The sequence below is a fragment of the Aquila chrysaetos genome, chromosome 6, assembly GCF_900496995.4.
Source record: "Aquila chrysaetos chrysaetos chromosome 6, bAquChr1.4, whole genome shotgun sequence".
NCBI lineage: Eukaryota > Metazoa > Chordata > Aves > Accipitriformes > Accipitridae > Aquila > Aquila chrysaetos.
This window is the reverse complement of record NC_044009.1, coordinates 38,726,216-38,751,705: the sequence shown is the minus strand read 5'-3', so window position 1 is coordinate 38,751,705 and position 25,490 is coordinate 38,726,216. Positions and strand designations below refer to the sequence as shown.

At 41.6% G+C, this 25,490-nt stretch overlaps 1 protein-coding gene across 2 annotated transcripts in view; it reads left to right on the top strand.

The window, feature by feature from the left end:
* The first annotated feature begins 985 nt into the window (after positions 1-985).
* Positions 986-25,490, top strand: part of CNTNAP5 (contactin associated protein family member 5) — a 307,196-nt gene continuing 282,691 nt past the window's right edge. The window contains exon 1 of one of the 2 annotated variants that reach the window (XM_030018519.1): positions 986-1,335. In XM_030018519.1, coding sequence (XP_029874379.1) covers positions 1,260-1,335 — 76 coding nt within the window. In that variant the 5' untranslated portion in view covers positions 986-1,259. The remainder of the gene's footprint in view (positions 1,336-25,490) is intronic. The other variant, XM_030018520.1, reaches the window with a different exon arrangement.

The following is a 25,490-nucleotide window of genomic DNA, read 5'->3' as shown; positions in this document are numbered from 1 at the left end:
GATGCGGGGTGACGCCGCAGCAAAGCAACAAGGTTAGATCTCAGCAGTGATTAAGCTGGAGTTCCTGAAAGGACGTTTACCTCCTGTGTGTGCACGGGTGCAGGGAGGCGGCTGGGCACGGCGCAAGGTGCCAGCTCGGAGTTCCAGCTGCCTGCGCACAGACCGCCAGGGGAAGGCAAGATGCTCTGCAAACTCTGCTTTCCTGTACCCCCCCTCTGGAAGATAATCCCGGCCTGTTCAGCTACTGAGCAGTCGGGTACTCAACCCAGCAGTCATGAAATCCGGTTTTGTCAAGCATCACCCTTGCCAGGCGGGAGGGAGTTGCAGCCCTTGGGTGCGGGTCTGGTCCGGTCCGCCACCCCGGGGGCCGCCTTCCTCTTTGGGCGGGGGGGCACGGACGACAGCTGCCCGCGGCTCTGCTGGGAGCCCCGGGGCCACCTCCGCTCGCCTTCCGGGAGGGCTAGGCGGGGAGGCTCTGGACCAGCCGCGACGGGAGAGCGAGTCAAGCATCAGCCCCGTCCGAGGCTCCATCCCCGCTCCCTGGGGGGGGAGGCTCAGCCCCGGCAGCGGGACTAGGGCTCGTCGGGCTGTGTCGGCACTGTATATGCCGGGATATACATGGATATTTTATGTATGTGTATATAACATGTATTTATAAGCAAACAAACAACTGAGCTGGGGGCTCTTTAAAATGTTCCAGCCACAGCGGTACCCAAAGGAGGCGAAAGAGGGGAAAAAAAAAAAAGAAAAAAAGGGGAAAAAAAAAGGAAGATTTTTTTATTTTATTTTATTTCTTTTGCTCCAGGCATCTGATTTACTCCGTGACTCTGATGCTTATCAACAACGCATGAAGATTGCAATAAGGATCCTCCCTGGAAGGCGAGGAGGAGTGACTTCCAGGGGGCTGGGAGGAGGTGGAGTGCAGCGCGGCTCTCGCCTATAAGGAGGTGCCCAGCGCCCGGCTGCTGCTTCCCAGCCGCAGCTCGCAAGGTGAATTTCCGCGGCAGCGGCGGGGGAGCGGGCTCGGCTCGGGCGCTGCCGCCGGCTTTTGGAGCGGCTCCGCCAAGGGCCGCGGAGGAGGGTCCCTCGGCCGACCCCGACCCCGGCTCCGGCTCCGGCTCCCCCTTCACCCAGAGTGCCTGGATGCTGGATGGAGTAGATGAGCGGAGGAAGAGGGAGCGCACAGAGGCTGAGAGGCTCTCGGAGACCGGGACCGGGGGAGACAGGCGGGCGGCTGGCTTCCCCCTCCGGGGCTGAATATGGATTCCCGAGCCCTCGGGGGCTTCACGCTGCTGCTCTTCAGTTTTGGGCACCTGGGATTAACTGCAACAAATTGTGAGTAGCGGGAGCGCGAGGAGTTGCCTGGGGTTGGGGCGGGGGGGGGGGGGGGGGGGGGGAGGAAGAGACGGGGAAAAAAACTCCCTGAAAAAGGGGGTTATTGCAACGTGACCTCTAAGAAAGTTAGCCCGGCTCCGGTTTGCTCGTGGAGCTTAGAAACGCAAAGTTGCGGCCAGATGGAGGGATCGCTCGCCACCGTCCCGCCGGTGTGGACGTGGAAGTGAACGGGAGCCGCTAGAGCCTGCAATGAGCCGCTCGCCGGTCTTCCCTTCACGGTTTTCTGTCCTTCCGCTGGCCGCGTTTTTTGGGGACCGGTGTCGCTGCTGCTCGCCCTGCCTCAGCGGCGCGCCACCGGCCGAGCCGGGGCCGGAGCCGGAGCCGGGCGCCTCCGCCTGCCGCGCTGGAAGGGGCCGGTCCTGCCCGCATCGGGCAGGGGGTGCGGGGATTTTGCGGGAGCAGCCTGGCTCCGGCCCGGCGGAGCAGCGCTGGTGGCACCGGGGATCTTCCCCCGGCTCGGCGGGTGCCGTCGGTTCCCACGGGCGCGGCTGGGTCCCGGGGAGTGCTCGCTGTCCCCGCTCCCCCCCCCTCCCCGCAGCACCCCGGGTGGGAAATCGCCGTTCGCTCCCTCTGCCTGGGAGATGCCCTCCTAAGTTTCCCACGTATTGCCGCCGGCCCTACGGGCGGTGCCGGCGGGGTCCGTCCCCGCAGGCAGGAGCCTCCCTCGCCGCTGGGCTTTGCGGTGCCGCGGCGGGCGGGCACCGGCGGCGGCTCTCCGGGCGCTTCGGCGCGGCCGGGGACCTTCGGCGCTGGCGGGTCCTGGAGCCCGGAGGAGTTGGTGCTCCGTGGCGTGCCACCCCCCCCCAACCCGCCCCGGGAGAGCAGGGGCAGGGGAGGGGGCGGCCGATGCCGCAGGGAGCGGGAGCGGGGCCCCGCCGTGCGCCGCCTCCCCCGCGGACGCGGCCCGTCGGGCGGAGCTGGGCGGGCGGGGGCCCCGCCGGGGCGCGGCGGACGCTAGAGGGCGCTGTTGCCCCGCCGGCGGCGAGGGGCGGCCTCCCCGGCCCGCCCGGCCCGGCCCGGCCCGGCGGCCCCGGGTGCGGGGTGCGCGGCCGGCGCTGCCTTCCCCTCCTCCCCGCTCGGTGACGCTTCCAAGGGAGCTGCCCTGCTGCAGGCGGTGAGCTGCTCGCTTTTTCCTTTTTTTTTTTTTTTTTCCTTTCCCCTTTTTTAATTTTCAGTCAATTAAATTACGGTTAATATGTTTTAATAATGTTCACGAATACTAAATGGCAGGCGATTTAAGGCTGAGGCTTGCCATTACTGATGCAGTCGTAAAGTTAATTCCTAACACTTAAAAAGAAACTCTGCATTAATGAGTTTTACTATTTCACGGGTGACAGTTTAATTTCCCAGTGCCAATAAACATTTCCATTGAATACACACTGCTTCCTAAATATTTAGGAGTCAATCTTTTTAAAGCATAATGATCAATGGTTTTATTATACTGTACAGATTTTACTTATTCATTGAGCAATGAATTAGCATGGAATCAGCTGTAAGTGCTTTCCCAGGAGCTGAGTGAAGGAGCCTGTGAATCTGTAATAGCTACAAGTTCCCTAGAAACCTCGTTAGATTCGCATGTGAAAATATCTGTGTGCGCGCACGGACCTCAATAATCGCATGCAGTATGAAAATTCATCACCGTCTTAAATAAATCATCTCTGTACGTCGGAGCTCAGGGAAGCTGTGCTCCCTTCCTCACTTTTGGGCCAAGAAAGCTTATATATGGGCAAAAATACTGAATGTTATGTGCCTGTAAGTAGTATCCTGAAGTATATTTAAATAGCTACATAAAAGTGCCATTGCTTTTAAGGATTACTGAGCTCCCAGCAACACTGTAAACTTTCCAAAAGAAGTTACCAAATTCCGCAAATGGGAAGCTTCAGCGTGGGCCACTGTCAGGAGCTGAGGTGCTTCTACTTACTTGAAAGCCAAAGTGCAAATGGAAAAGCATTCTTCTGTGCCTTCCTCAGTTTGAACACTTTGGCCAAAGGAATCGCACCCAGAGGCCTACACTGGTATATTTACAATGGCTTCAATGGGCTTGTTTCTGACAGGTTTTGCGAACTAGAACAGAACTGGAGGCAGCGTTTACAGTGGAAAAGGAGTATGCTTCTGGGAGGAAGAATGCAACTTATTTAGCTTTCTTCCTAATACCTAACATGGTATTGATCTAATTTGGTTTTTTTTTCCTTGCTTCTAAATTAGGAAACTCTTAAAAATGATTCTCCGCTCACTTATTTAGTTTCTGTAAAGTAAAAATCCTGAGTAAGTCAAATTCTTCCCCACCACTGAGATATTTGATTCCAATTTCCTCTTTGGTAATAGTTTTTAATTAAACAAAGAATTGCTAAAGAAACTGCTTTGAAACACAGCTACAGGCTAGGGGTCAGTAGACATCATCAGAAAGATCAAAATTACCAAATGCTAATAAAACATAAGAAATTCCTCCCACTTTGCTTTTTCCAATAATTTATTACATTAGGTAAATAGAGTGGCATTAGGATTTCTCCCCAGGATACTAATTACTAGAAAATGAATGAATAGCCATGTACGTAACATTGGAAATGTGTTGCACATGATATCTGGGGGAACGGCAACTTCTACATTTATCAGGTAGACAAGGAGACACAAAGCTTTGCCTGTTATGTAACAAATTAGTTGCCCTTTAGCAGCATATTCTGTGATCTGGAAACATTAGTAGCTTTGGTAAGTCTAGATTTCCAGTTGTTGAGTGCAATTTTTTTTCTCTTTTTTTCTTTTTCCTTTTTAAAGTTGGAGGGGGGCAGGAATAGTGAAAATAGGAAAAGAGAAATGAACTTATGTTTTCCCCAAACACTTTGACATAGCAGTTCAGGGCTAGTCTGCAGCTGCAGAAAAGAATCGCAGGAGCCTTCCTGGTTAGTCATCCTCCACCTGGTTTGGTGTCATGTATCTTGGAAATTTTTTCCTATTGTTATTTTACACATTATGGCCCCCTCCCTCTTATTTATATCTTTCTTGACTAAATTTTTCTCACATGACCAGAAAGATGTAGCAGATCAAAACACCTCCTGGAGAGGTGGCACCTTCTAAGTCCCGTTGCAACAGTTATTCTCAGAAATCATTACATGTTTCCCTTCCTGAACACAGCCTCCTCTTCCTCCCACAGAATGACTGGCATTTGTTATCCCAGTTCAGTAGCAATTATTACCTGATCATGAGACTTTCAAACCTTTCACTTAAACCCAGTCATAACCATCAGTTGAAGCTGCAGAAATCTAATGTGTGGTACAATCAGATCTCCTATTGAACTTCTTATTGAAATATAGGGTCAATGTATGGTCCACTACTCTGCAGCAGATTTAGATGTGGCCTTACAGGAAACTGTCTTTAATAATTCTATTCAGTTAAAGGGTAGGTACTGTGTGTCTGTCTTTCTACTCATTTTGAAATAGAAAAAAAAGTGAAGAAAACATACATTTTCTTGGACAAGGAGACTTATTTTTTAGGCACCAAAAGTGTTCACAGTGGTTTTAGTCTTCCTCTGCAGTGATCTAAATTGATGGTAACTGTGCAGGAGTCCGACAAGTGTAAGTGAAAACTTACAGGAGAATATTTGACTCTGGATACTTGAGACCATCAAGATCAGTAGGTATATTTGGGACTTGTAACAGCACGAATGAGACATGTCGGGTCAACAGTGGTAAAGGCAAGAGGTCTCTCAAACAGTGACCTCTCTATCCGTGTGGTCAGAAATGCTAAGTTTTGAAGAGATCTGCTGAAATAGGTAGAATATTGATCATCTGATCTCAGTTTGCGGCTCATTTGCTTGCAGCCTGAGTAAAGGGGATCAGACACACATCTCTGGCTTTTCCTCTGGCTCCAGTACTTAAGTATTCTTTACAAAAGCCTAGTATTCAGACAGGCTTTCCTCCTTTTAGTTCCATACAGGGAGAAAAACATATACAAATGTTAGCTTTTTCATGCCTTCAGATGCAACAACGAAGAAATGGTACAGAATAATGAGATTTCCTGAGAGAAAGGCTGTGAATGACCTACTGCTGATGAATGCCTCTCTTGCACGTCTGTCATTATTTAGTTTTCAGTCAGTTTGACTCAGCTAGCACTCCTTGGCTTTGAATCAGTCTTAAAGACAGTCTTTCCACAGACTACAATGGTCTTTGGATTCTGCATCCACTAGGCAGATGGCATCGCCAGCCCACAGGAACCTATCCAGGGTTATTATCGTCTCAGTATCAAATACATTGTCTGCTTGGACTTTTTCTTTTTTTTTTTCTTCTTTTTTTTTGCTCTTAATGTCATGCAAATGCAGCAGGATTTTTTGTATAAATTAACAGCAAGAACAAATTGTTTTCAAATGTGCTTGGTACATTTGCACAAAGTATAGACTTCAAGTGGAAAATATGGTGATTCTGGGTAGAACAACACACTTGTGAAGCTCTCCCAGCACATGGCATGTACAGGCTTCTGCCAGCACCCCAGTGAGTATAGGACTGGTGAATGTTTTTTAATCACTGTAATCATTCTTTTACCAATGGGAAACTGAGGCAGCGTATCATAAGCAAGCCTGGAGATAGATTCTCACATTGATTGTACACTTAAGTATCTAAAATAAGTCCTTTGGGGTCAATTGAGTTGATCCCGTATGGTGCGGTCCTGTCCTGTGCTCTGTTGTTAGATCATATTCATATTTGCCCTGCTATATGTAATCGTTTCTAAATCTGTGGATTACTCCCCGTTTCCTCTTCCCCTCCCTCCCCTTTCTCTGCTGCTATTTGAAGCAAGTGGCATTCAGATAGCTGAATACTGAAATGAATAAAAATCCGAAGGCAGTGGGAGTGTGGGATGGCATTTATTTATTTTTAGCCCCCAAAATGCATTTTCTATAGATGTGATAGGTTTCAGCTCACTTGGCAAACTTGAATTACTGTCTTACCCTCCTCCCCACTCTGAAAGAGATGAGAATGGGAGAAACACAGAACTGCAGGTATATCTGCCAGCATCAAACATGACTGAAACTCTCTATATGAATCTGCTTTTCCTTAGCCTATCAGCCTCTAGAGTCCTACTAAGTGTTCAAGGGAGTGGGCTGTCTATACAGAGCACCAGGTAACCTGCTAAATAAAGGACTTTACTGGGTTTTTCCACCCCCAGAATAGGGGAAAAGATATTCTGGTCCTGTAGCATTCACTTTTTCAAACTGCTGCTGTCTTACTGATAAAAGGGCCACATTTGCATAGTCTGTAGGATGTGGTTTTGGATGGACACGTCTCTTCTGGGTCTGCGCAGAAAGGAAGGGTGCAAAAGAGAAAAGAATTGTTAGATCTGCATGAACATTTTCTTTCTGCTCTCAGTAAAGTGTCTTTAAGAGACATGGACCGTTGGGTTTTTTTTTTTTTTTTGTTCTTAACTAAGCTCCTTCTACTGAAACCAAGAAAAAGGGGATGAGAATAGTATAAACCTGATGTAATAAAGGTTTAAAATTATAGGCCATTCTTGAAGGTTTTGAATGCATCACTTGGTAAAGCGGGAAGCATCAGTAGACCTATTAGCATGTCTCTACAGAGTCAGAGGAAAACAAGAAAATTTTTGTACACAGTGCTGGACTGATATAATTGATAATTAATTTCCTTGTATTAATCTTGTCTCTGAATTTTCTAATTGCCCTGTGCAGATTCTTGTGGGCTGATAATGCCATCTGTTCACCAGATCAGTGCAACTGATGATGTTTAAAATGATGAAAACAATGCAATATAGAATCTAGAGGAAAAAAAGAGATGCCAAAACATTGATTTATTTATTTTTAATTATCCACTCTCTTAAGCAGTTAAAAAAACCCCTGGTAGTTCATAGTGTGGTGATCTAACTGCTCTTCTAAATAGATATGCAGAAAATATTTCGGATTTTATCTGGTATTTGCTCAAAAAATAAAGGAAAGTAACTTAGTAAAAGAGAGAGCATGAAGCCATTTGTAAATGTCATGAAGGATCTTGCCTGATCTGTATTCCAGGAGAGGAAACCCCATTTTTCTGGCTGTGTTTTGCCTCTGCGTGATACTAGCTCTTTCTCTACATTTATACAAACACATGCTAGAACTCAGATAACTTGGTCCATTTTATACAGAAGTTTGTGCTCAGAGATTATCAACGCAGGTTCTGAATAAAGCAGCGGAAGTCTGTATGAACCTACCTATTTAGAATACTAAATGGTTGGTTCAATTATTGTATTTTGTAACCTGTGAATTAAAAGCCTGCAGAGCTGATTTTTTGAATGTACAATTGCAGTACTTTAACTGAAAATAAGACACAGATCTCAGAGAGACAAAAGTGGTCTTCTAAGTAATGGTAGCTTTTGTTTTATCCAGTGTTTCTCTACCATAATAAAGACCTCACTAGTGTTCAACCTCTCAGTCTCTAGTGCAGCTCCAGAGGTCTCAACCTGCACAGGCGTTGAATAACCCCAAATACTGGAAGTGTGCTACAGACAGGGCAGCAGGATGTGATAAGTTCGTGGACATCTGTCATAAAAAGGTTTCTTTCTTCCATGGCAGAAGTTGTCTGTGGAAATAATTTTGGAAGAGATGCTTATTCTACTCTTTTTCAGACACTGTATATCTATTTGGAGACTGTTCCCTGGTTGAAAAGAAGGCTTTAGTGTTAGAAAGAAATGTCAAGAAATGATTCACATGGCAAAAGCGGCACTAGTGTCTTAGTCTCCTTCTGTATCAGTGGCAGCATACCAGCATAACTTTTGTCCTCATCCTGTGCACATGCCAAACCAGACAGTGCTGCGGATGGGAGGAATTTTCTAGTGAACAAGGGTACAAATGTGTTTTTAAGTGAACTAGTAGATTTTTCCCTCAGTTTGAGTCTAATTGAAACTGGCTTTGGATAACAGCAGCTCAACAATTTCTGTTTTGTCATGAATGGTGATTACTTAAGTAACTAAATTTAAAGAAACATTCATCAACATCACTGTGATTCAAGATCTGGGGGTTGTTTCAGCTCTGGGATTGTGTTGGTGTGCTTGTATTGGGCCAGGGAAGTCCCGATTCCTGAATATAGAGGCTGTCTTATTGAGGAGTTGAATGTAGGTGCTGGAGGTTTGCTGGGAAGAGTCTCTGTGACTCCCTCCTGTCATAGTCAACATCAGACACGTTACACCAGTGATCAGCTTATAACATGCCAACACTGTTTCCATGCTGGACAACACAACTCCAAATTTGAGGTTAAAGGGTGTTCTTAATGAGCATCACTGTTATATGGATTCTTAAGAGCAATAAGAAGAAAAAGCTAACTTTGTAATTGCTCATTCAATGACATTCTAGACTATAAAAGCTTTTTAGTGGCTAGTGTGAATGTACTCTTTTCCAAACTGTTAATTGCCTGGGATCTGTGCGATCTTTATGGGATAAAAGAGCATAGAGTTGCAGTGGGACATACTGCACTTCTTTCAGTCCGGGACCCAGAAATACTCAAAAGATATTCAGCAACAACCACAGCAGTGCAAACTGCAAAGAATAACTATGGTATCATTCTGGGGAATGCTTCCCTTTTGATATTGGTAATTAAGAGTTTAGCATAGAGCTCCAACACATGAAACAGAATAGTATTCAATACTAACCATTGTGGCACAGTAGCAATTGGACTGGAAAGGAAATAAATGTGTTTTCATTCTCTGTTTTATTGTGTGTATTGAGAATGATTGAGTGTTGGCCCTTAGGAATTCTGGAGCATAAATTTTTCTTCTAAAACTATTCAGGGCACTGTGTTGCCAATATAGTAGTAAATAATAATAATAATTTTCAAATGGGTAGAATCCTCTCTTTGTTCCCAGCTGGGCCATAAGGAGTTGATAAATGCTGTACTGCCTGGATAAGAATTGGCAAGTTCCATTTACTTCTGCTCTAAATGGTGAGGCATTGTTCCTCGATGACAATGGTTCTTCACTGATGACAGCTCGTCAGCAGTCCAGGAACAGAGACAAATACCTTGTGATCTATGTCACCAGTGACATAGCAGTAGTCGTTGCCATATTAGTTCAGTGATGTCTCTATATGTTTGAGCCTAAATTGCCCCCACTTCTGATGTAGATACTATGAGCCATTGCTCTCTGTCTGTCCTCCTTCTAGGTCATAAAAACAACCTACTTAACATTAATAAAGCCATGTTCTTCCTTCCCTCCATGCAAATTTATCACTGGAGCAGGAGGGGAAATGGCATTTTTTTACTGGAGAATATGTGGTGTGTCTATAAAGTTATACATAAGGAAAGGAGCAGGAGATGGAGCCTGTTCTTTGTAGGGAAAGAGGGGAGGTTACAAAGGATCTTCTCCCAACTTCCCATTCCTAGTGGCAGCTTCCTAATGCACTCAGTGAGGAGGTCTGAATTAATGGTCCAAGTGAGTCATCAGTGAACCATTAGGAGTAACACATTCATTTGTAGTAATCAGGATTGATTTATGAATAGGACAAAAGGGACTAAATATGCTATGAAAATGCGTGTTGTAGATTTTTTTTTTCCCCTGATGAATAATTCATCCTCTTCTAGTATCCATGAAAACAAAAACACTGTGCACATAAGAACCCATTAAAAAAGTTAATCCCACAAATGGCTGAACATGGAGAAAATCAGCTTTTGTTTTAAAAGGTAGATTTACTCAAGTCTTCTCTAATTTGATTTACCAGTGGGGTATAATTTAAGTCAAACAAGTTAGCAGCATTACTTGCTATATGAAGGTCTAAATATTTAATAGATTATGAGAAATGCCTGCCCCACAGGATAATGAGCTCAGGAGCCCTCATTTTCCACAGTGCAGAGGGTAGGCTAAACCCAACAGAAATAGCAAGCAAAATGGAGAGGGAGCTTCTGTTCACAGGATATGGTCCTCAAAACCTGGCCTTGGGAGCACTTGTAGTGCACCTGCTATTCTAAATAATCCTGGGGAAACTCCCTCTATGGGTAATGATAGTGGCTTTTTAGTAGCTGTAAGGGTTCATGGTCTTCTCATGGTCTCTACTTGTCTGTGAAGATGCCCACAGTGAACCTCTCCTAGCCAGAGCACATGCTCTGGAACATGCAGGGTGCTGCGTACTCAGATAATCCTGGTGGGCATCTACCAGTCTGCTCCTGGACAGTCATGTCAGCAGGAGGGGGAGCATTGGCGCCTCTACAGAAGCTGGTGCTTCAGAGGAGATAAAGTGTTTTGTCTAAAGCTACCTAGGAAGTCTCTGAAAAAATAGTATATGAACTTGGATGTATTGGATTCTAGGTGGGCGCTTTACCCATAGGCTGCCCTACCCTTGGTGCAACTGCTTATGTGGACACTAAACAGAGCATCAGAGAGAAGGGAGAAGAGAAACCTTACACAGAGAGGACAGTGCCCCTACCTGCCCCCCCAGAATTTGGAGGGGTTGGTTTGTGTTGTTTTATTATTTTTTAATTTTGTATCAAAATAGTTTGCATTTTAATTTTAGAGGAAGAACCTCTTTCAGCAACCCCTAGCAAGATTAAACAGCTATGGCATTTTTCACAGAGACTGTTTGTTTGGAAAAGAAAATGAAAATTTGATGAATTTCAATCAGATGTAGCTTGCAGCATTCAAATATTTATAGATTATCAAATTCCCTTTTCCCAGCTCTGCTTCTTAAGTGCAGAGCTCATCTTATATGTAATATTAATTCTCATTATTCTTGGACAGTTATTCACTGAATTCTTGTGCAGACTCAGTTCATCTAGGACCTGGTCTAAACTTCCTGAAAGTGAAAGGAATGACTTGTACTTGAATTTCAGATCATCTTTTCCTTAGAAGTCAGTTCATCCAGTGTGTAAATCCTTGTTATTGTTCTCCTGTGAAGTTTATTTTCCTTAAAACTTGTCTGGCAATGTACGCAATACAAAATGTGTTTGTACCTGTCAGTATGAAGAACTATTCATTTTCCTGATGGTTGCTGCTCCTTTGAGTACATCATATGAAAGTGCATTGGCCTGCTCTTCTGTCATATTCTTTGCCTACCCTGTATCCAACTTATTGACAATATAAGTTGAAGTTGCACACCCTTTTGCATTCTTCTTCACATTTTTTACCAACAGTTGTTCTGTTTCCTGTGTCCTCCTGTTCTGTTGAGTTGAGGTGAATACTAGACACTATAACACATAGGATTACATGGTGGTAATAATTTTTCACAAGCATTACAGAAAACATTTTAAATGCTCTGAAAAGCTGATAGTCCAAGGGTATTCCTGGTTGTCTTTCTTCCAGGCAGGTATAAGCTCACATTGCTGGTGCTCCTGGGTAGACAGATGAAAGTTTGGTCCAGCCTGGAAAACATATAGCTAGCTTTTTGTTAGTAACATTAGGTACATGGGGTTGCTCATGACAGTGTACAACAGTATGCGTAGATACTTTTGAAAAAATTAAATCCCACATTTTTCCCCATCCCTATCTCCCTGCTCTGGAGAAATGCATGGAGTCATTTCCTTTGTTTTCTGGCCCAGTTTCCTGGTAGAGAGCTACTATATGATTTTTGTGCTCTAGGAAAGCCACCAAAGAATTTAAGAGTTTGGCTCTGCCATTCATGTGAAGCATATAGGCTGGAAACAAGTATTATAGGGAGGAAAGGATGAACTGAATCAGGCTGAAAACTACTATTGTCAGTCATTCCTGAGTTCCAAATTTCCCTAAAATGACTAACATTAGACATTTTAACTATAACATTAGATTTGTTTGCAAATTATAAACTCTACTCTTTTAAAAATCTACATCTGGTAGCTGGTACTGTTCCCTGGGGCCTCCTCCAGAGAGGCTGCACATGAGTCGAAGCAGTCGAAGTTACTGCATCGTTATGAGTTTGGATTACAATCTCCTTTACACACCCACATTCATCAGTGAGTGTTTGCAAAAGCCCAAACTGTTTTCCGACAAGCAATGGAGATGTGCTTTTCATCTGTACTTTTGCTCAGGAGCTGTGGTTGGCTTTGTTGGGCAAGGTCAACCAATATGAAAGAAGTGGCCTACTTTCTTGAGACGTCAGCAGAACAGATAGAAAAAAGGTCTGCTCACTAAATCATAAGTCATTTTCCACTTTATCTTATGGAAGGAGGTATCAACCACCATGACTCATCCCATTTCACGCAAATACATGTTATTTCACTTGCTGTGACAGGCTTGATCCAAACCCCGCCAATTCTGTCATTGGGTCCGGACATCAATGACTTGTGTGAATTAAATAAGGAAGTCCTGATTTGACAGCCTTTCTCTGATTACAAGCAGACAGTGAGTCAGAGCCATAACAGAACAGATTTTCCTCCTACCCTCTCCAGCCTTCCCTCCCCAGCCTTAGTAACATCTGATTTATAGTGCCTGTTTTTTTGCAACTTCATCTAATTAGCACAGGCGCTGGGGTCAGCATTCTAACACCTGACAGATTTTACAAGGGAACACCACAATTACAAGTGCAATTATCTGTTTTTCTGCTGCACTGAAAAATGGAGCATATGAAAATTAACATAAAACCCCTAAGTGTTAGGATGGAAGTGTGGGCGTTAGGGGAGACGCACCATCTTCAAATTTGAAAGGCCTGGGTTTGATGCTTGACTTTTTGAAAGTTTTCCTGGGCATCATTAGGTAATGTGTTTAATTGCTTTGAGCTTGAGTTTACCTGGTTTATGTCATTAGGGCTAAATGTTCATCTCTTCTAGTGTATACAGACTTACACCTAACAAGAGGGGTTAGAGAAAGAGGCCCTTATGCTAGGCAGTATCTTAATATAATCAATAATGCTATTAACACACTTCTTTTAAAAGTATTGACTGCATCAAGGAATAACGGAGTCTCTAAACTGTTGTGATTGTGCTGGCCCTCCCTGGTGAATTCCATAGGTGTCTGTATGTAGCAACTTTTAGGATCTTTGTGTAAACCTACAATTATGCAGTCTTCAATATGAAAGCTATGGGCTGGGTGGCTGTAAGCCAGGAAAACAAAACACTTTTTTTGAGCCTTGTGCCCTTCCAGTCATTTCTATATGGCATGGGACTAGAGCTAACTTGCATCTCCCTACAAGAGCATGTAAGTTTTCACCGAGTTGCCTGCACTGGTGCTAAAGTAAAAGTGTGTGATGGAGATGGTGTATTCATGTTAAGTTAAAGAATAATAACCAGCTAAATATTACTATAAAGTACTGTCCTGAGATAGCCAAAAGAAGTGCACAAGAGAAGGGCTACTCTCTTTTATTTCTTACATTAAGGGAAACTATAATCTTAGCTTAGAGGAAATTTAGAGCAAATCTATAAAGTCATGTTCAAGCTAAGCTTTGTAAATTCCAAGACAGGCACTTAATTCAGTGTTCAGGCAGGGAGAAAAACAGTTCACAGCTGGAAATGCCTGTTCTTCTCTTCCACGAGATGCACAGAAAAGGGTAATTGATTTAGATCGCTTCAGGATAGGAATGGGTTTTCTGTGTTAGTAAGTGTGAAGCACAAGGTCTTTCATCCTAGTGGGAGGATCTCTTCATGCCAGTGATGATATCAGTGAGGTCTCAGCTCTGAAGACTACATACAAATGCAAACACATCTTCTGCTTCTTCAGTGTGTTTGTAAGTATGTTACTGACAGGTGACAGGGAGTAGCTAGTTTGATGAGAACAGCCAGACTGTTCTAGTTTGGGACTAGTAAACCAATCCTTCAACCCTGAAGGAATGAAACTTTTTTGGAATAGCCCTTAACTAAGAAATAGGAAACTCACTAAGCTGATATTGAAGGTAGCAAAATTTAGTTCTTAAATATCTACAATCTATGTATACCTGTAGATTTTCTTCAACTAGAAAAATAATGCTGATGGAAAAACCCTCCTTCCCATGTCCGTAACCTAATTTTGAGCGTCAATATATGAAAGAAGGTGGGAGGCATTCATGACACTCCAAAGCACTACGTTAATCAATAAGTCCATTTATTTAATTGAGGCTATTCTTGTACGAAGCTGAGTACCAAAGGGAAAGTCGGAGGCTAGTACTAGTATGTTTAAAGCCAAATGCAACCATATGATTATTCCACTCCATGATGGTTTTGTCAGAGTGATTGAAAACTGCTTCCTGTAATATTCCTACATGTACTAGCAAATAAATCTTGTGCTCATACTTGGTGTAGGTATTATGAATAAACAGCACATAACACATAACCTCACTTCATTCATTGAAGTGACCAAGAAGATCAAAACAAAGTGAAACAGTCATCAGCTATGCAAATGAACAAGGCTTAGAGCGAATCTGACTATGTTAAGTCAGTAATTTGATGGGTTGTTTTTTTGATTAAGCTTCCCTGGGGGGAAGGAAAGGTTTAATTAAAAAGAGATTCAAGGGGAATTCAGAATAAAAAGTCATGTCTATTTTATCTCTGCCAGAACCTTGGAAAATTGGCAGCTGCTGATGGAACAGGTTGAGGTGCAAACAGGAAAGAAATAGGACCATCTCCTTCATGAGTCTGGACCTTCCCATCTACACACTACTGTGTTCAGTCTTCCCTCTCCTGGTAGCAACAGAGTCAGCAATGGCTGCTCTTCTCTGCTCTTCTTCCCCAGCTTTGTCCTTTATTTTTTCTGGGTAGAGCAATTTCAATTACACCAACTTGTCAGAGACCTGAAATCTGGCAGGCTGCAACATCAATCTACTTAGGTGTTGTGGTATCATTTCAGCTAGATTAAAAGCTAAGTCCCTCAAATATTGAAATGCTGGTAGAATCAAGTGTCCGTCAAATAAGTAAGGCGATAGAAAAGACCTTTCTGAATACAGAAGAGCACTGGTATTTTACAGGTCAGTAAAGGATTTGTCTCAGATGTCTTCTAGAAATGGCTGAATAGTTTTCTAAGGTTGTTGGTCAGTTTTGATGAAATAACAAGTGAGAAAACGCTTCTAGTGCTGCTTCTAAGAATCTTTGGGGAAATTAGCTTCATTTTTCAGGTCACATTATTCTGTGCCTGATGCTCTGTTTATTTAACATTTAAATACCTGCCTTTGTAGTTTGAAAAGCAAATGGCCACAGAATCTCATTAGGACCACTGGGGTTAGGTTTTACAGTATAAACATGTTTCAGTTGAGTCCAGAGGATTTAATTCTTAGCATATTGTTTAGAAAAGTGATAGCGCACTTAAGCAATGTTAAACTGAAATGAGTGCTCTGTATGCTCACTGAAGTCAAATGTTCCAGTAAACAGTATGAGAAGCCAGAATGGTTCAACTGGAAGAAAAGTATTTATACCTCCTAAGAGACTCTGAATATTGAAAAGTATGTAGAGAAGATGAAAATGAATTATCCCTTTTCCCCTTCTTTTAGGGGAATCTTACTTTTTCTTTTCATTCTACCATGTAAATGTTAGTTCCTCCACCTTGAAATCAAATAAAGAATGCTCAGCCCTGACAATGAGACATCAAATCCTCAAAATAAGCTGCTCCTGAATTCTGGTCACTATTCGGTTCACAATTTCCTTTTGTAAATGGAACACTAGAAATTTGATCTTGAATAGGTATGTCCAGATCTTTCTACTGACTTCTGTATGTGCATTTACCTGTATAAGACATTTTAACAGAAAAGTATGTGCATTTACCTGTATATGATATTTTAACAGAAAAGTTGTATGTGTGCATACCTTCAGATCTTTGTACAGAGCAGGATAATATTTTAGATGTTGTTGTTTTTATGCAAACATATTTCTTTATAATTACTAAAATAAAACAAAAAATGAGGTGGTGGAATCAAACAGTTCCCTGATGAAGTCCATTAATTTCCATTTTTATATTTTATTATTGCCTTCGTTATACTCTTTTTCTTTTGGGGAGGGAATAATTTTCTAAGATTGAGTAGCTTCAATATTCTGTTTAATCGGACATTTATAATTTTTTTGGAAGATGAGTCATTAGGATTTTTACTCTTACATGCAATCCTTTACAACACTTTCTGTAATTTATGACTTTCTATCATTTCTCATTTAATGATGGTTAGTGAGCCCCTGATGCTCTGCAATACCAAGAAAAAGACACTGATGAGCTAAAGGAATCTATGATTAAACTCTCCCTGTTTCACTATACAATTCATGCATAAAAATTTTTCTGTGGTGTGAGGGGTAGATTCTTTGTACTGATTCTGTCCCATATTAAGAATACCAAAGAAGTTGCCTAGCAAGGGACATCATTAGTTAACCTTACACCTTCTGAGCCCTCTGCTCAAGAGCTTGCTGCTGTTTCTGGTAAGAAGAAAGATTACATCCAGAAGGACCTTCATGCAGGCCATGTGCTCTGATTTCTGTCCCCACCGTTTAGTCTGTTCTCTCACTAGCTTTCAACTCATCTTCAGTCACACTGCAAGTACTGACCTCTTTGTTTTTCTTTTTTTGTTTCTCTTTCTCTTTTCCTCTTGCTTGTTCTGTTCAGCCCTCTGATTCAATGACTAATCTGTGTCTCAAAGTCAAAGAAACCAAACAATGAGCTACTTTTCCTCCCATGATGTCTCTAATTCTCATCACTTTTAAGTGCAGTAGCAGTGCCCTCTGTGTCCTTCAGGCTTACCATCGTAGACTCCCCTGGCTTTCTGCAGTCCAGCCTGTGTCCAAATCTTTTTACTTCTTCCTTCAAGATTAAATACAGTTTTCAACCACTTCATGTCATGCCGATAGATACAATCCTGCCTCTCTTCTATTAGAGGTGGTTGATAAGATAGGAAGTGTTGGTTTATGGCGAAAATCTACATAAAGCAGAAAGAGAAGGGAAACTGAGGGTCTTTTGATATAATAATAATAATAATAATAATAATAATAATAATGAACAGCACTAGTAATACTCCTAATTTCAGGAAAATCACCCTCCAAACAGACACAGCCCCTGTTAGAAGAAGGAAAATATATAATTTTGTCTGAAACTGCAGATCAGGTTTGCTTATGTTCAGGCTGAATGAGCAGCTCAGAGAGACAGCAGAGTCCGCTTTATCTGCTTCAGTCTAGCACCTCTCCTCTATATCTATTGCTTATTCGGCTCTGGAAAGTCCTTTCTTCCAAGCCATGAGATCCAAAATCTTGTAGAACCTGGCATTCAAATTTAATTCCCATTTCCTTTGAATGCTTTTATATTTACACACAGGTATAAGCGTGTATATGTATATAAATATACATAGGTAATTATCTACACTTTCTGTATATGTATATATACAAATACGTACCTACAAATAAATATATATATAGGTTATGCGGCAGCTTTCAGATGTTCATGCTCAAAAAAACATTAAAAACCTGCACAGAGCTAATAGAATATAATGTGCTTCTCTGGAGATTGGAGAGTTTCTTTACATCTCTTCTACTGCCTCTTTATAAAACAGAGCCTGAGCCTTTCTGTGGGACTTGTTGCATTTAGCATCTCATCTGAAAAAATATTCAGATACTAAATTTTGAATTCATGGGCTTAGAATGTTTTAAAAGATTTTGCAGTTAAATCTAAGATATAAATATGCTGTCTACAGACTTGTCCTCTCTGAAAATGATATGGTTGTCTTATATGGTAATAAGGATTTTAAACTACTGCAGCTAGTAAGCCAGCTGGACAATGACATCATTAAGAAGAAAAGAGAGATTTCTTGTGTGGGCTTGAACAAATTACCAACTTGCTCTATGCCCCAGATTCTGCTGGATCTTCCTGCATGCTTTTCAGAATTAGGGAGAGTGGCTTGGTAGTGCTCTAATCACATTTCCCCCCCTCAAAAGTGCTGACTCAGTCAAGCCACAGAAGACTTGTCAAGGGATGTTTCGACATAATATTAAAAATACTCAGTTTATTGAATTAGTATTTTTATTGTTCCTTTTATCTTCCAATGATCTGAATCAAAACCTATCTTATTTGGCAAACTTTTTTTATTGTTTCAATTTATGTTCTGTTTTAGAGAGGAGTAGGAGGAGAATGAAATGACAACAAACAAGCATTCAGGATTAAAATTTTCACAAGATATGAGAACATGAGTTTTGTGTTCTAATTAGATGTAACTAGCTTCTTCTATAAAATATGCTAGATTTTTTGGTTTTAAGGAGGAATTGTTGTAAGATAAAATATTTAGCATATTATATCACATTTCTAAAGATGAATATATAAATCAGATTTCTGATAATGAAGCATGGTTACAAATATGCAATTGCCTAGAATACAATTAAGGTTAACTATTAAGGAAAATAAACAGATACAAATGTTTGAACCATCATGTTCAAAAATCCACATAATTTTCCTGCATGATGGGAAAGGAGTTACTACAGCAGAATAGTGAAAATACAATATGAAACGAGCAGGTTCACATGAATATTCGTAAGCACATGTGCCTACACCAACACATTGACACACTGTATGTCAAAGAACAAGCAAGGGCACTTTGGAGGCACTGAGCCAGAGCCCTTTTGTGTGCTATATCCACACATATATTGGTTGTAAATATCCCACAGCTTACTTCACTCATTCTTGTTGGCAAACAGAGGGTTTAAGTGAAATGATCCACAGCTACCCTCGGGTGTCTCTCATGCTTGCTTTTCTGGGTTTATACAGTATCTTATTTTTCATCCCTAATCTCATTACCTTGCATTGTCTACAGGGAGCTGCACAAGACTCCTATCTGCCAATAAGGCAAATCCACTTGCGTTATTTTGATTTTGATTGTGGCGTATTCTCCAGTGGTTTGTGTGCATATGTGTCATCAAGAAAAATACTGGCACAGGATGAACTGCAAAATACTTCTCAATCGGTATCTGAAGTTACTGGCATAAAATCTTTCCTATTACAGAGTCTTCTTTCAAACATGCCTTTTTGTAGCATTTCTAATATGACCTTGCCTCTTCTCATCTCCAGTCCCATATCATCTATTTTGGCAGATTGACCATGCCGGGGTGACACAGAAGTGTGATATTAGGTCAGCGATGGCTTCTTTTTTTTCCATTTCTGGAAAGAAGAAAACAGGATGGTGGCAGGATTTCCAAAACTTTTTCTCTAATAAGTCAGCTGGCCAAACAGGCATCACAGAGCAGCAGCCTAACTGTTTGCCATCTGGATTATAGAAAGCAATTGATATGAAACCTGGAATATTTTTTCCCTGTATACTATTTAACCTCTGTTTTCAGTATGAAACTCAAACTAAGACTTTAGTATCTCTTGGAGACTGAGGGATGGAGGTTAACTAATGTTAGTATAAAGTGTGTGGAGCTGCAGGTCTGGGAGATGTTACTCTAGACGTGGGTCCTGGTTTCAGAGTCTATGACTGGAGCTGAAGACACCCATAGCATGATGGGTCTCTGAGCAATATTTATCCCAGTAGAAAGCTGAGGAGAAGGATGAAGTTTACATGTGAAAGTTAAATGTTGTTTGAAAACAAAATGTGGATTTGTGTGACTCCTTGTTGAGAAGTCAGAGGTAATTGGAGATATGAAGGAGGAAGAGACAGTTTTAAATCCCCTTTTACTCTTTCATAGGGAGAGGGACTCCAAAAGCCATTAAAAGAGGGAATGTATGCAGAGGAAAATGTGCACTGCAGAAATAATTATTTCTGCAGTGTACAGAGTCCCACTGGAGAAATAGGCTAAGCATGTCTCAAAGTATTTTTGTATGCAAAGGTTTGATAGTTCAAATGAAAAGTTTTGTTATTGAGAAATGAGTTTGATTTGTTAATAAAAAGGAGGCTTCTCATTTAGTTTTATTATTAGTTCAAAGAACCAAACAGTTAGGCTTCCTCTTCTACCCCCTTTATTTCCTTGCTTTTCCTCCCTTCCCTTTTTCATTTCTTATCTTTGTAATTTTCTTAGAGCTGGAGTAGTTTAAAAAGAAAAATGAGTCTTTGCATTTGGAGGGAGAGAAATAGAGAAGCAGGAAGGAAAGACTTGATCATTGTTTTTCACTTAAAAACCTGTTTCCATTTTTTTAACATAAAAATTTCAATTCAAATGGAAATGTACCATTCAAAAACTCTGGGAAATGAGGCAGATTTTTTTCCTCCTCTCTCCTTTAACATTTATTTTACTGTCTCTATAATGCATATCATCATGCTAGGAGTCTCTGCTATTTAGCCTGCTAATAGCAGTGGACTCAACCCCCTTTTACCAGATAGGGGATTCAGCCTTGCATCACCAAAGTGACTGGAGATTTGTCAGCATCATTTTAGCATGCTGGCTTGATCAGGTGATGCTATAGAGATTCCTATTGCTGCTCTATATTATCTTTCATGTCTTGCAATTTGTGCTATTCATACAAATTGCTCCCAATGATGGTATTCAAAGCCAAATTTAAACATACCACTAAACCACGGGAACATAGCACATAACAAGCTACAATGAAATCCAAGAAGTATTGGATCATATGATCACCTCTGGCTCAGAAATACCTAATGAATGGTAAATGCAGTTCAGTTCAGCTAAATGTTGAATAATGAGCTCAGAAACAATGATGAAAGAAAGCCGATCTGATGAAGGGGTGGCAGCACAGAAAGTGAGGAATAAATGTGGGCGTTATTAAAGGCATGTCTCCCTAAAACTTTGGAACAACAATTTAGTCTTGCTGCAAAGGAACAGCTTAGGCAAAAGAAATATGCAGCCAGAGGAAAGCAAGCCACAGGATAGATGTGTTTACCTGGACTTCTGCAGTGGTGAACTGAGACAATTTCCCTTCACAGATTGGAAAAATTACTCAAGTGTGAAGCATAGGTTAATCTCATATTTTACCTTGCAAATTTTATCTAAATCAATAGGGAGAAGGGGAGCTGTCAGTCAGATTAATGAAGAGTTATAACACCTTCCTTGGGAGGGAGAGTAGAATCATCATTAATTGTGGGCTAAGTGGGTCTCAAGGTAGCTCATAACCCTCCAATTAGTACCACCTATGTGCATCGTTTGGCATGGAAGAGTGTGGGGTCACTGCTCAGTCCTTCCACCTTTGCTCCCTGCCCAATTTAGGTATAACTCCAGTTATGCCCTTTTTCCAACTAAGCGGTGTAGGCAGTACCTGCGTGTTTCCTGTGTTTGGTGCCAGGCCCTCTCCCACTGGGGAGCTTCCTTTTCTGCCACCCAGAGCTTCTCAGTGTCCTCCTGACACCGAAAAACAGAGGCATGCATCCAGGTGGGGAAATGCTTCTGGATCCAAAAGCTGAAGCACAGGAGGAAATCCTCCAACAGGGCTGGGACTGGTCTCTCACTGGTCATACAGCAGGCTAGAAAAGCTGGGGGAAAAGGGTAATGAGCTTCCCCACCTGATGACAAGGAAAAAAAAAATGTATTTTGGGCAGATATTCACATTGAGATGGCTTAATTTATGCATCTGGTTCAGCCTCAACCAAATGATCTGGACCCAATATACCCCATGATACTTTGGTCTCTGAATATGGGTTACAGTTCTCTCCCCATCTCTTATTTCCTTTTTTCTCTTCCTTTCTCCCCACCAGGGGAAAAAAAGGAAGCTTTTGAATCAGTGGGAAGTTTTGATATTTCCATTTGGGATGAGCTGTAGCACCCAGTTTTTAAAAATATTTTGTTGTTCAAATAGGAGATTTTTTTTTTTCCTTAGGAACTTTCTAAACAATATTTTGTCAAAATTAATATTTCTGTGAAAGGCTTTTGACCAATTTTAGATACTTTTATTACAGCTTTCTTCAGTGAAGTATTTTCAGCTAGAGAAAGTCTTAATTGTGGTAAAAGTCAGACATGCAAATACAACAGAATGCGCTCTGCTCTGCTGAATGCTGTATAGGCAAGATCAACTCAGCAGATGCAAAACACTAACACATCAACACTTGACATTAATTTATTTTCTGGTGCCTGCACAGAGGACCTGCTCGCAGAATCGTACCGAGTGTGCTGATTCTTAGTTTCCTATTGGATCTCCAGAATACAGCAGTGGAGAAGGAAAATAAAGGTTGGAAATCATAGGGACTGGGAGTTGATGAGGCAGTCTAAATTATGTTGGAAATGGTAGTAGGGAGGGCAGAAGCAAAGAATGGAGCATAGTTGGGGAAAAAAAGCAATATAAGAATCTGCCTTTGCTATGTTTCTCTCCTTCCTTATACTCTGATCTTGTGATACATCTCTATGAGAGAATTCTTTGTGTAAAAGCACATTTGCTATATGGTCTGTTAATGCTACTTCAACACTTGCTTTCTCTGAGAAATATGTGCATCTCCATTCAGTCTGTTAGAGGCTTCAACATATCTTAAGTGAAGTAACGTGCTCTTGGCAAGGGTTAAACAGACGCCGGCAGAGTAGCACTCAGTTTATCAGCTCCAACGTGCCCCACAAGCAATTTCTTTAGAAGCTTTAAATTGAGAAAAACACAGCTCTATATTGGTGATCCTTTCCTTCCTTTTCTGTCACTGCAGTCTCTTGCTTGTCTTGTAAGTGAATGAACTGCGAGCAAAAATGTTGTCCACCTAAAATATAATTTGCTCTGCATGGTGCTGAATGAATAATTTATTGAGCTAACTGTTTGAGTACAGCATGTCTAAGCACTTGATCAGATATCCTTGACTGCTTGGATGGGTGACAGGGAAAGCTGAATGAACTTTTTCCCATCAGCTTTTGTGGTGGTATAAACTTAAAAGTAGTGAAACTGTTAGACCTTCTAGGTCTACGTAGTCTCTCATGTGAGCCAGGACGCAGAGAAAATGACAGCGTTTGGCAAAGAATTTATTCAATCAATCTTCCAGTAACTATATTTTATGCCTTTTTTTTTTTTTTTGTCTCTGATATACTTAACACCGCTTTGTGCATGTGGGATTGCAGGTAGTTATTGAATATAATTTTTTAAATGCTGTGTGGAAACTTCTGATGTTATTCGATGTATTCATCAGTGCAGGGACAGCGTTTGTGTCAGTGATGCTGTGTATTCTAAAATGCATGGCACACAAAAATTATTGATCCTTTCAAGAAGCCCAAATGATTTTTAGCTTCGCCTCAGGCTCTATTAGCAATGTGGAAAATTGAAAAGGGCTCTCAAGAAAAAACTAGCATAAGATTGAAACTGCAACCAAAGAGCTGTCAAGTGGAGAAGTACTTATGAATTATAATGAGCATGATCTAAAGATGACATTATCCTTTAGGAGTTTGGTTAAATCTTCCCTCCTATCATATGACTCACAAAGGTCCCTTAGAACAAACAAAACCAAAATCGGACCAGTTTTAGGAAATGTATTTAGAGGCGGTGCATATTAAATACAGAAGGGATTGCAGTATGATGTGCAGCAGGGACAGCGCTGGAAGAGTGCCAAAGGAAAGCTCCAAATTACGAGGTTGGCACAGGGGTCCAAGGTACCTTCTGCAGAAATTCTCTTATATGGCTGCAAAAAGATTATTATTTTTTTTCCCCTAACACCTGTTTTTTATGTACGTTGGACATTGCCTCCAAAACGTTACAAGACTTTTCACATTATGCTTCTCCATATATTTGTATCCATGTAGACATTTAACTCTGATTCATATTCTTGGTGTAGGGAGAGACCTTTTCTGACACTGTCTGGCTTTGGTTGTGTATCGAGTTCTGTGTTGCACGCCATCTGGGGTGAAAGGAAACCTATTCCTTTCTGAAGGTTTCTCAAACACCTTTCACAGGACAGCATATTAAGAGATATGTTAGCATTCACTGGTAATAATATGAAGGAAAAGACTATTACTGTGAACTGTATGACTGGAGTTAAGGGCCACAGTTGGTCCACAGGCCACTGCTTCCAAGAACTGACCATAAATACCACTCAGCAGTATTTCACATGGAGGGAATTTTTTTCCTTCAGGCTGCAGATATTTTTTCCATGTATTCAACTCTTTCATATAACTTTTACTTTCCCCCCCAAAAAACAACCCCCAAAACCAACCCTAAACCCTGGCAGAAGCTTTAGAAAGCAGATTTTCATTTACCTTGATACCTAGAAGGAATGCATTCACCTTTGACAAAACAAGATTTTTTTTTTTAAATTGTTCCCATGTTGACAGAGCGGACGAGAAAAGCAATGAACAGCAGCTTCAAAAGCATTTCTAGGATCAGAGGAATGATTCCATCACAGCTGTACTTTGGTGCTACTAATATCACTTTCCTGGATATATTCCAGGTTATATCTGTTTAGGTTTCCTGCCAAAGGAAACTATTTGGTTTTACTGTTGTCAGCATTATGGAGACTTTGTGGATGCAGAAAGGCACACTGGATTCTTCTCAGCTTCCATGCATTTCAGAATATATATACTTGAGAAAATCACTGGCAATGAGCTATACAAAGCAAGAGAGGTCTAGCCCTTTCCAGATTCAAAATCAGTATGTGGGCAGCCAGTTAGAAAAATCTTATCTTAACTTGCAAGTTATCATGCAATCCACTGAGGAAAAATAAATGGAGAAAAAGGAGCAGCCTTTACAACCGCCTTTCTGAATACACCTCAAGTACTGATCCAGCCTTCTAACAGTTTAGTATTTCCTGGTGATGTTTCCTCCCCCCGTACAGATGTACACTTTATTCATGACTAATACATGAACTCATGAAACACCCACATTTAGACAGCTATAAACTGAATTAATTGAAACGTGATTGATAAAAGCTTGCCCAGAGAGATGATTACTAATTAAACTGTAATGCATTAAAAAAACCTGCAAATCAGTTTCATTTTGCATCATTAAGTATCCCAGTCAAAATGTCCAGTAGTGACTGATTAGAGCTGAGATTCCTGTATGATCTCCGTTGGCTTTGCTTTTATGTGGTAGAGGGACGGGGTCTGGCCATGGGTGTTTGCCTGGAAGGGAGACTTGGGAGGGATTTGGTGTTATTTGGCACTTGTTTGCCACACAGGGAGCAGCAGGTAGACTGAGGAGGGGTCTAGGAGTCTGGTGCGTCTGTTGTCAGGCACACTGCCCTGCCTTGCCCTTCTCTTGAAGGGACTGAACCTCGTCTCTCTCTGCACGTATAAACAGAGCAGCCTTATGGTGCTCTCTGTGTGCACACACAAGTGTGTGTTATTATGAAAATAAATATTTGGGTCTGAATTTTAGAATCAATGTCCCAGTAGATGTGAAGAATATGAATTGCTTCCTTTTCTGCTTTGTTTGAAGAGGGTGTTCAAGAAAAGACCTTG